The sequence below is a fragment of the Pseudorasbora parva genome, chromosome 11 (assembly GCF_024679245.1).
Source record: "Pseudorasbora parva isolate DD20220531a chromosome 11, ASM2467924v1, whole genome shotgun sequence".
NCBI lineage: Eukaryota > Metazoa > Chordata > Actinopteri > Cypriniformes > Gobionidae > Pseudorasbora > Pseudorasbora parva.
In genome coordinates this window covers 11,433,157-11,445,713 of record NC_090182.1, presented here as the reverse complement: position 1 = coordinate 11,445,713, position 12,557 = coordinate 11,433,157, and the positions used below count along the sequence as shown (strand labels likewise).

Below are 12,557 nucleotides of genomic sequence, written 5' to 3'. Positions count from 1 at the left end.
CAGTCTGAACTGCTGCTCGTCCAGCGCGTCGCGGGGGCACGAGACAGCCGCCGCATCTCGCGCGCTCACTCACACACAACCGAGCTCTCACGCGCAGCCGGTCGGTCTGTTGGTCTCTGTGCGCTGTCAACGCGGTGGCGAGAGGAAACGGCAGGTGTCAGACTCGGTTCTGATAAGCCTTCTGCAGGGCTTCCTCCTTAAAAACAGCAAATCGATCCGCGCGGATGATATAGGCAGACAAGACGTTGCGCGTGCTGCCAACATTGCTTCTTTTGCAGCACGGATTTGTATTGCATTTGTTGTCGGTGAGTATATTTATTCGCATATATCCAAATAGGGTTCATTATTGGGTTATCGCGTGCATCACAAACTCTCTCGCATTTTATGCTCATGTCAATGCGGTTGCTCTTTGATGCACATTTAAACCTTACACGTTAAGTTGCGTGCATTTGCTGTGCCGGCAGTTATTTTCTCTATAGTATGCATGAAAATGCAGTGTGTTCTCAGGTTATATGCATGGCCTGGGTGTTTGCGAAAGAGAGAGAGACCCCTTCTGTTTTATATGGAGGACGAGGTGCTCTTGAAAAGCTTCTGGGGTCTATTTTGGAAGGAAGAAAGCACCAGCCGAAGCCTTTTGAGAGAGCGCAGTGTCTCCCAGCCATCCTGTTGTCATGGTTACTGCACTGGGAGGCTGGGGATAATATGGCTGCGATTCAGGCTCTCTGTGTAGGCTATGTGTGTGTGTTTTACTCCACGATGCCTTAAACACAAGGACCCACTGTATGTGTTTAGACAGCCTGTATTTAAGGCAAAACCATGAGTTGTGGCGCTTTGAACAGGTGCAGAGTGTCTGTCCAAGGCATTTGTAAAACGCAGCTTTATGCACACTGTATGGTTGCAAATGATGATGCATCTGAAATGCACGCAGTTTTATGTCAGACGATGCAATGCAATTGCAATGCTTAGTAATCTATTGTTACACCAACTATCATAATGCACTCGTCACTGGGAATATAGGCGTCAGACAGCCAGACATCCCAGTGCCAGACGAGACACAAGACGCCCTAAACGATCACTTGTTCTCGCTCTCTACCTGTTAAAAAGGTGTGTGCGTGTGAGCGGATGCGTTTAATGAGATTTATATCCCTGGGATGATTTAAGTGAAGACGTTATAAGTGATATGGTGACATGATACAATAGGACGTCTGACCTTGACAGCAGTGGAAGTGACAGAACGAGGTGATTTAAATCACATTTACGCACGGCTCAGTTGTTCATACTCGTTTACTTGGCGGTCTCCTTCACAGGACCCCTGACGTGTCAGGAAAGGGGGGTCCAGTCTACACTTGAAGCCTCTATTTTGATGTCCCATAACCCGTTACGCATGGAAAGAGAGCATTACGCAGCCGGCTGACTGTATGTGGGTAAGGTAGACAGCATCGATATATTTAGCGCACTGCACCTCCCGAGAGAGTTAAATACCGCGTGCTGATCATTTGTAATGGTCAGTCTTTGTGTGCGCGTGCGGCGGTGTCATCTCGCGTCTGAAGAGGGTTAGTGGGTCACGCAGACGTCCGGTATCCAGACTGCATTGAGATGAGGAACAAGAGGAAGTGTGTGTTTGCCTCTCTTTTGTGTTAATAGTCCTAGACAGGTAGATTGGATGGGCTGCATGGTTTCATTTAAACCTTATTGTTTCACTAGACTTTTTGTGTGTGCGTTTTTATCACTGAATCACATTTTTCTAGAATCAGATATATACTGTAAAAAAATATTTAGAAAAAAGTTAGCTGGTTGCCTTAAAATTTTGAGTTCATTGAAATTAAAATTTTGAGTTAATACAATGAAATTTTTTTGAGATTCGACAACCTTTATTAAAATATTATTAAAAGATTTTGTAAGCATATTGGGTAATTGTGTGTGTTTTATTTCTGATGACGCAGTGAGACATGCCAAATAGTGCTAGTTTAATGATTTATCAATATTTTATGTGGTTCAGATACAATAATATTTTGAGTTTCTATTTATTAAACACATTTCCTTCATTGTATCAACTCAAATTTTAAGGCGACCAGGTTACTTACCTTTTTAAGTTAAACCAACAAAAAACTACTTTTTTTTATTTTTTTTACAGTGCATGTATATAGATTGCCGTCAAATGAAAAGTCGCTGTTTGTATTTAAATGGGCAGATGCTTAAGAGTCATTATTGCAGTGATTATTATGTTTCTAGCATGTTATATGTTTGGCAACAGTTCTTCCAACCCTAATTGATGCAGTGTGTAGCTTTCATTTCTTAAACAACCATGTAGAAAGAAACATCATGGCCATATTCTAGGCATCACAGCATTTATTTCCATCAAGGTGTGCATACATTTTTGGTCAAGATCATGTATTGACAATGCAAGAGTCCAGCACTCTGTAAAGTCTCCTCCAGCACATCCCAAAGATGTTCAATGAATCTAAGGTCTGGACTCAGGTGCACATTTATGTTTGACACACAAGCTACACACTATTGGCTAACGGATAAAACATGCTAGAAACATAATAATCACTGCAATAATGAGCCAGTCATAGACTCTTAAGCATTTACATTTAAATAGCTGGGTAAAGGCAGGAAATCAATATAGATAACCATATTAATTAACCAAAATAGTATTAAATGGACCTATATAAACTATATGTCATAAATGAATACAAATACATGATATTACACCAATGAATGTCATTTTTTTTAAAGGGTCAGAACAGGGAGAAATAGCAGTTTCATTTTTTTCCAGTGGTGAGTGCAGCTCCATGTTCTCCTCTGCCTCCTGGCATGTCTTATCAGGCCTCTACTGTGTGTCCAACCCACGATATCTGAGGAAATCGTGCCTTATTTTAATCCAATCAGTAAATATTTGAGATTAAACCGCAGCTGTCAGAAGGTACCAACAAACATAAAACAAGAACATTTCACCTCAAAATATCACAGGACAGCCAAAAGGTGGAGGCAGATCTCTGAAACCGCGTTGAAGGTTTTTTTTGGGTGGCGGTGATTGAATAGAGGATTGTGTGTTGATTTGAAGATAAGGCGCTTCTTTGAGTTTATCAGTGACTGTGTGTTTGTTAAAAGGCCAGTATAGCCACATGAGTGCCGGTGTGTGTGTAATGTAAAGAGTGAAGGTGACAGACTGATCCAGTGAAAGTAATTAAACAGAATTGATCGCCCTGAAGACCCTACTGTTCTGCTGACAGTACTGGAAGTCTCTCAGTCAGTCAGTCAAGTGCACACACACACACACACACACACACACACACACACACACACACACACACACACACACACACACACACACATACACACACACACGTGTACACTGTGAGACACACTGAAGACTTCTGTTGTTTTCATATAGGGACCCACTTTATATTAGGTGGCCCTAACTACTATGTATTAACATTGTAATTAATAATTTGATACAATCCACTTATTGTGTACATACATATTTTTACATTGTACTTATATTTTAAAAATACCTGCATGTAATTACATCTGTAATTATTTCTGTAGTTACATTTGTAATGACCGTTTGTTTTATTACACTATATTGTAATAAGGCACTTCCCTTACCCCTAACCCTACCGTTAAACTGATCCACACCACCACACCTGACCCTAACTCTACCCGTATCCCACATCAGTATTAGCAAAAGTGCTTTGCAATACAATTTGAACACAGTTAGTACATTGTACTTATTTTTTGATGTAAGTACATAGTAGTTAAGGCCACATATTATACAGTGGGGCCTCATAAAGATATAATGATGCCCAAAGCCTTAACACTACCCCCTAAAAGTCATTATTTACTTTATTTATGATTTTTTTTTTTTCCACTTGAGGATATCCATTATTGTTAATGCCAACAAGACCGGCCTGCTGGCCCGGGAAAATATGGGTGCACATTTTGGGTCGGTTAACAGAATGGTTAATTGACCTTTTAGGTCAATTCTGCGTTTGAAAAGACACATTTTTATTCATTAATCTTAATGCATCCAAATGTTTGTTTTTCAGTGATATGTATATTTAAAAGTATGCACTACGATATTTCGTCAAAATAGCACAAACACTAGTGATTGTTGTTTTTTTTAGTAATTGTGTTAAATTAGTATAATTTTATTCTATTGTTTTCCAATAGAATTTCTACCCAATAGGGTTTATAAATTAAAAAAAATATTTTAATGAAATTCATTTTTCAAGAAAACAAAGTTGAATGAAAATCTCTAGCAAATACAAAAATGCATTGCTAAAAATAAAAATTGGCAAAGAAAGAAAAATGTTTGCGTGTGTATGTGTATATTTAAAATAGAGAAAGGCGGGTAATTAATATAAATATCCTATTCATTTACCAAAATAGTATTTACAGGACCTAAGATAGTAAGAACTATACAGCGCTGGGTGGATTACTTACAAATTGTGGTCAGTTACTAATTCCAAATTACAGTTAGTTACGTAATCAATTACATTACACATTTAATGTAATATAATGACTACTTTTTGATTACCTTTAGATTACTTTTGACATAACTTGATTCAGTCTTTATTCAGATATCTGTTATTTTTCTATTTTAATTGATGATGTTTCTTTAGTGTTGGGTATGTACAAATCATTTAATTTAGTCAGCAAAAAATATATAGTTATTTTTATTTCTACTGATAGGCAAATATTGACACATGCACATACGTCACACTCATAAACCCCCAGTGAGTGATTTGTCATAGTGGGCGTGTGCTGCTGCTGTAGGAATCTGGCAGTTACAGATCGCAGAGGCTCTCAGGAATAGTTTGAGTGACAACAGGGTATCTTACCCTGTCTGTCTCTGTGTGTGTGCGTGTGTGTGATGGACACATGCATGTGAGTCTTGATGTGAAAAGATCATCTGCAGCTGGGATGGACTTTGGGTACCGAGCTCCCATGCAGAATGTCAAACATTAACCAAGTGTGTTTGAATGAGGAGCCGAGGTCAAAGGTAACTTTTTGAGAGTGTCTTTTGCTAAATGTCACACAAAATGTTGTGTGTGGTGTCAGACAGTGTGTATTTTTAAAATGTCCATGTCTCAAGCTTTTAGGGGAGCATAGACCTTTTTGGCAAGTTAATGAGGTAAAGGTTAAAATGATATCGAAATCTATACACACAAATTTACACTGTTGACCTAATTCAGTCAAAATAATGTGTAACTGCTACAATTAATTTGAATTGGTGTGTATTCTGTTAAACAGCACTGACTCTAAAGTAATGTAATGGCAGTTTGGGGTAGCTTTAGTGTAATGGAAACTAGGGTTTTACTGTGGTTTGTTTCGATCGGATGTTCGGCATTAGAAAGCTTTAAACGGCACCGCCTGAGTCAGAGCTACAGAAGAAAGTGGTTGAGCTTCACATTTAACTGATTGTTAGACTGTTCGTCTGCCAAAGAGAGGGATTTTCTGTACACATGTGCTGTTTATATTCTAGCCTGTGTTTGCATGTCTGTCCAGTTGGCTTCATCTGGTAAATGAGTATTAAATGTGTCATGATGTGTCACTAAGCATCTGTCCTGTTTACTGAGTTTAATGAAGAGACCCATAGCAAATGCTTTGAATATGAATTTAAAAGTCACCCTTTAATGGACTTGATATGCAGAATTATGTGTATTATTAACTACAGATTACTGTACAAAAATTTGCAATCCTATTAAGCAAGAATATTATGAATATTATTCATATATATATATATATATATATATATATATATATATATATATATATATATACATATATATACATATATATATATATATATCACAACCTTTTTGAACAGTAGTGTAGTCAACTACTTGTAGACTGATTGCCCTAAAAAGAGCACCAGATTACAGATGGTTTACTTAAAGTTACAAAAATATAATTCTTGTTATTCTCTGTTGTTTCAGCATTATTGTTTCATTATTAGTTTCACAAATAAATGTAAATATATTCACAAAAATGAAAGGCACAATATGTACGATTTGGTTTAAAATATCCAACAATGTTATATATTTTGTTGACTTGTTGTGTACTTACATTATCCCAAATGTTTCCATCCAAGCATGTTTAAATCTAGAGAAATACGCAATTTTAACCAGGACATGGACCATGTTTGTGGATCGTCTATCAATTACATCATATCCGCTTAACCCTCGATTTCCAGTTTTATTTTGTTGAAACCATGGAAACACCAAAGACACTTTAATATTTTATATGTTTTATTAGACAGGTGAGCAGCTGTTTGGATACATTCATCGGCAAAATTCTAATAATTGTTATATAGCTCAACATGGTAAGTCTTATTGTTTAAAATGTCATTTTCATGATTTACCACGAGTACCATAGTTTACAATGGATCTAGCTTACTGAATTGCCTCATAGTAGCTGCTGAGTGAATGCACAGAATAGCATTATAGCATAACTTTCAACACACTCAAATGTATCTAATATGATAAAACAGCGCAGTGTTACACATTACTCACATATTTATGACCGGAAGAAGCGGAAGTGGAAGCGCTCGTCTGTGGCGTAATAAAGCTCCACTGCTCTCGAGCTTGTCTCTCATTAGCAATCGCTCCAGCGGACTCGTTCCGCTCCAAAGGCTTTCAGCCCCACCCTCTTCATACTACAGTAATGTTAATAAATCTTTAATACATTCACCCATCCATGAATATGATTTCTGCCCGATTCCCATTGGATTCTTTTCCACCGGCTGTAGAGTGAAGACAACAACTCCCATGATTCCGCGAAATCAAGGCATCATCAATCCATGACTTTGTTTTGAATAAACAACCTCGCTTAAAATGGCATGTACATATAGTTCACACAGCTTCCCAGAGCACTTCTTTCATCTCTCAATATTTTGGTAATATAATTGTAATATAATAATGGCTGGGCTTCCAGCATGCACTATCAAACCCTTGCAGCTGATCCAGAATGCAGCGGCGAGAGTGGTCTTTAATGAGCCGAAGAGAGCGCATGTTACGCCTCTCTTCATCAAACTGCACTGGTTGCCAATGGCTGCTCGCATCAAATTCAAGGCACTAGTTATCGCCTACAAAACAACCTCTGTCTCGGCACCAATATACCTAAATTCACTTGTTCAGACTTACACACCCTCCAGAAGCTTGCGTTCTGCGAACGAGCGGCGCCTCGTGGTTCCATCCCAAAGAGGCATGAAATCGCTCTCACGGACATTTTCCTGGACCGTTCCTACCTGGTGGAATGACCTGCCGATCTCAATTCGTGCTGCCGAGTCTGTAGCCATTCTTAAAAAACATCTTAAGACACATCTTTTCCATTTGCACTTGACCAATACAGAATAGCACTTACTGATCACCACAGCAACGACCAAAAGCGTACACTCCGGGATCATATCTACGTCTCTCATCCGGATTTGCGCCTTCAGGCGGGTATGTTACATAGTAATCATAACTATCAGAATCCAGTGTTCTGTATATTGCGTACGTGAGTTTTTGTTGTAGATGGCTATTGCTGCGCGTTTAGCTAGAATACAAAACCAACCCATTGGGCCACTGAATCTGCATTAACGACAACAGCTGGGGCAACAGCCTTAGTCCTAATGGGTTGTAGCTATCTTAGCTATCAAAATCCAGTGTTCGGCACTGTGCGGACGTGAGTTTTTGTTGTAGATGTCTGTCTTTTAAAAAAAAAAAACAAAAAAAAAAAAAATTGTGTATTGTGCTAATTAATTGAGATTTCTTACAGCTCTTACAGGTTTTTGGCCTTGTCTGTTCCGTTGCTTCTATTACTCTCCCCTTTTTTGTAAGTCGCTTTGGATAAAAGCGTCTGCTAAATGATTAAATGTAAATGTAAATGTAATAATATTTTAATTGAACTCTGCTCAAATTAACAAAACGAGATTCAAAGATCCAAGTAAGTAAAATGATCCGATCTTCCCATCTCTAGTTCGGTCTATTGGTTAATGTTTGGCTGAAGATATTCTGTTACGTAATGCCCTCTTTTCACAATGCAATTAACATCTAATGGATGAAGTCAAGTTTTGTCCATTTGTCTGATGAATATCCTGTTGTGCTCGGAAATATGTTACATTACAGAAGTGAAATATGTTGGTGAATGCTGACGTCAACCTGCCAATGCTGCCGTATTGTGCCACTAAACATCTGTCCTGTCCAGCGCTGCTGCCGCCCACCAGGTTTAGGGAAGATTCCTCAGAGCAGCTGCTATAAATCAGAGCAGATTTTAAAATTAGACTCAGGCTGACCCTTAAATTCACCCTCAGTAGATGAAAGTTTGATCCTTCAGGTCTGTGTGTTGTATTGTAATGTGTGAGCCTCTAGCATGTGAAACATCATTGACTCTAGATTTGCTGAGTTAAAGATAATGCGTTCTCAATGGTCTGCACTTATGCGGGGCAGATAAAACACAAAGATGACAGCAGATAATGGAGTCTGAATCGCTGTTTAAACTTTTAAGATGCTGCCACCTGACTGCTTCGCTCGGCTTAATATCATCTGTAATGTGCAGAGAGCTGTGGTCTCGTTTGACCTGACACGTTTGAAAAATCACAAATGAAATCTCTTTCAAATCTCAGTTGTTTCTTCTTGTCAGCTTTGAGATTAAATAGAGAGCAAAATTAGGCTTTTGCTTAAGTCAATTGCCTCTCAGATTTTCCTCCAAAAGCCCCTGGTAGTTTCTTCTATAGTTTCAGAGATCTCTACATTGTTCTCAGATTCGTCAAGATATCGAAATGTGCTATCAAAAGTTTGGTTTTACCAAGGCTGCATTTATTTGATCAAAACCAACCAAACAAAAAAAAAAAACAGTAAAAGCAGTAACATGGTGAAATTATGAAATTATAATGCTGAATTATTTTGGTGTTCTGTTATTATATATGGTTATTATCTATGTTAAAAACAGGTTAAGCTGTTTAATAGTTTTGTTGAAATGGTGTTACTTTTTATGGTTTATCATTTTTTATTTTGATGAAAAGTTTATGAGCAGCATTTATTTGACAGCATATGTACCATTATAACATGTAACAAAAAATATATTTACTGTCACTTTTGATACATTCCAGGCGTCCTTTTTTAATATTGCTAATAATAAGAAATTACTCTTAAGCAGCAAATTCAGCTTTACATCACATAAATAAATTATAATTATTGCAGTTTTCACATTTTGTTTTTTTATATTTAATTTTTATCATATAAATGCAGCCATTAGAGAATTCTTTCAAAAACATTCAAAGAATCTTAATTGTTTCAAACTTTTGATCATTAGAAGAAACAGCTGAAAAGTTGATAATTGCATGAAACTCCCATTAAACATTTTATGAAAATTTCATAAAAATTCTTTGACACTGTGGGTATTAATATATGTAGTTGTTGTTTCCATACTAATGAGAGTTGATTATAAATGGACAGTATTTTCTCTCACTCCTCTATTATCCAGGGCTCATCTTTATCTGACATCTCATTGCTCTGTCTTATCTTCTTCTGTAATAGGTGTGAACTTTGCCCCCCTCCCTTGTTCCTGACCCTGACCTTGTGACCCCAGGCTGCCAGGACATTGTGATTGAGGAGGCCACCATGAGTCAGGAGGGGCAGGATGACCCCCTCCGCACAAGCACCCCACCTCCAGATACACCCCTAGCACCTGAGGGAGTCGAGGATGCCGACGGCTCTAATGCTAAACACTTGAAGCCCTGTAATGGAACAAAGACAGAGGAGGAGCATCGAGGTGAAGCAAAAGATGGAGATACAGAGAATGACAGAAACGCACAGTCCAGAGCAAAGGAGGATGAGAAGGTGACATTAGAAGAGGAAGGTAGAAACGGTGAGATTGAGGGCAGCTGCTTGGATTCTGTAACAGAAAATGGTAACGAGGACACCCGTGAAGGTGAAGACACACAGTCGCTGCCAAATCAGACCCCAGAAAAGGACTCGAACAAACCTCCGTGCTCTCTGAGGTTAGTACAATAACAAGTGCTTTTACATGCACTATTAAATTTTAAAATGTTTGATTTCAGTCAGACTGAAGCAATAATTAATGTCACTTTAGTCCTACTGAAATTGTGCTGAGTTTGGCACGTGCTCCGAAAGACAGAGGTGACGCATGTACTACCATTCGAGATTTTATTCAGCAAGGAAGCATTCAATTGATCAAAAGTGACTGTAAACACTTGCATTTTTATAAAAGATTTTAGTATAAAACAGTATATTCTTTTGAACTTTCTATTCAACAGAGAATCCTGAAAAATATGGATCATGGTTTCCACAAAAAAATATTAAGCAGCAGAACTGGTTTCAACATTGATAATTAAAAGGTTCTTAAGCATCAAATCAGCATATTAGATTTTTTTTTCTGAAGGATCATGTGACACTGAAGACAAGGGTAATGATGCATAAATAACATTTTAAATATATTCAAATAGAAATAGTTATATTTTCAGAAATAGTTCACAATATTACTGTTTACTTATTACAGATATACTTGAAAAGACAGATGAAGAGTGTAATGGTAAACATATCATTAAAACCCCATGAAAGACAAAACATCCATCCTTTTACAACCAATTTTACAATGCCAGGCTTGTCATTTCGTACAAAAGGTTTTGAACATTAAACACATGTATTACAGAGTTTAGCTGTGCAGTTTTTCAGTGTCAGGCTTCACAAATGATGTGACACGCATGTTACAATGAGGATGGGGAGATATTTCAGCACCAAACGTGGCAGGGGAGCTGTCCTGAATGAATTTCCCCTCTGCTGGGACTCCTCCGCTGCAGTCGTGATGAAGAACTGTGGCGGCAGCCCGAATAAAGATAGCAACATGCAACGCACATGCCAGCCATTCTAAGAGCCTTTGTATACAGCCTAAACCCAGACCTCTGTAGCCAGGTGTGTTTGTGTGATTTCATTTTTACTTCTAGGTTTGTGAATACATTAACCACTGCCTTTGTCACTGCAGGTTTGAGAACGGGACCGAAGATGACAGTGAAGGGCAGGAGGACGAAGAGGGGATGCCGGAAGAGTCTTCAGCACAGGGGAACCTAGATGCCTTCAGCTCCACATTTGAGCTCTCCGTAGAGGAAGCGGATGCTGAGGTAGAGGACGAAGAAGAAAAGGAGGAAAAGGAGACTCGAAACCAGGACAGTTTCAGCTCTACGTTTGAGAGCATTGTTGAGCAGGTCGCCAAGACCACGGCTGTGGACGAGGAAGAGGACGACGGAGAGGAAGAGTACGACAGGACGAAAGAGAGCCAGGACGGTTTCAGCTCCACTTTCGAGCGCATCGTCGAGTCTGAGCTTCTGAGAGGCGGGACTTGCTACAGCAGTTTGGATTCTCTGGACGTGCTGTCGCTCACCGACGAGACGGACAGCTGCGTCAGCTTCGAGGCACCGCTCACCCCTCTCATCCAGCAGAGGGCCCTAGTGGGCCCTGAAACTCCAGAACTGGAGCTGGAGACCGTGCAGGAAGGGTTTGAGGGCGAGGTAGAGCTGGGGACAGAGACAGCAAGGGATGAAGCCAGCTCTGCAAGTCCACTACGGACCACTATACCAGGAAGCAGGTCGGAAAATGTCTTGAGCCAGCCGGCACAACGGAGCATCCCTAATGGATTCCACATTGAGCTGCCTGGGAATGGAGAGAGTGGAGGAACGATGCCAAACTCTGTCAGGTAAGGATGCAACTAAATCTCCTGCTTGGCCTGTCCAGTAGATGGCATGCAGAACTAGCTAATAACCTGGTCTCAAACTAGTGAGCAACAAGTTTCATGCTGATTTTCCCAACACAGACAATGGCTCATCTGGAATTGAGTCAATGACTGTTTGCTAATTGATACTCTGATGAGGCATATGTACCTTCAGAACTGCATATACTGCTCTGAAAAAAAAAATAAGAAATTAAGAGATCTCTTAAGTCTTTACATTTTTTTCCAGAGCTGTAAATTAGCAACCTGGGCTCAATAAAAAAAACTCTACAGATTTACTAACAGCTCAAACACAAAATGACTTTGGTTTTAAAAAACAACTGTCAGGATTTACTAAAGACACACTTTAGTGCTGAAATGGTGTGCACAGTAATTTTTGCGGCTGACCTTATTGTGTAACCCCTCCTGTTTGAACTGCCCGCTCCAAGCGGGACTTGAACCCGGGTCTGCCGGTATGAGAGTCATAGGCTAAAGGCTGCAACCTCTAGTGTCAGTTGCTAGAGTGTCTCTTGAGATCAGAGGTGTGAGGTTTACTCGCACAGTGACTACTAGCTGGCCTCATTGCATATGCATTTGTAGGAGTTTTCCTTTCAGACACAAAATTTATGGAAGGAGAGTATCATAAATGAATCGTGCAAGGGGATTTACTAAGGTTTGTGCTAGTCAGTTTACTCGTATTTGCACCATAATTTACCTCCTAAAAAATGTCTTAAACCAGACGCAAATTTGGTAGATTGCATTGGTCTTTATGGAAATCATTCGGCTGTGTTCTTTAATTTGCGTGTCGTCAGTAGATCACGCACAGAACTGTCCACTCCCATCTG

General features: G+C 39.3%; 1 protein-coding gene across 4 annotated transcripts in view; it reads left to right on the top strand.

Annotated features, from left to right (window-relative positions):
* Positions 1-12,557, top strand: part of psd2 (pleckstrin and Sec7 domain containing 2) — a 45,291-nt gene continuing 32,734 nt past the window's right edge. The window contains exons 1-3 of one of the 4 annotated variants that reach the window (XM_067457044.1): positions 1-305; positions 9,528-9,991; positions 10,993-11,700. In XM_067457044.1, coding sequence (XP_067313145.1) covers positions 9,612-9,991; positions 10,993-11,700 — 1,088 coding nt within the window. In that variant the 5' untranslated portion in view covers positions 1-305; positions 9,528-9,611. Of the gene's footprint in view, positions 306-1,155; positions 1,240-4,866; positions 5,009-9,527; positions 9,992-10,757; positions 10,923-10,992; positions 11,701-12,557 lie in introns of those variants that run through there. The other 3 variants (XM_067457043.1, XM_067457042.1, XM_067457045.1) reach the window with 3 other exon arrangements.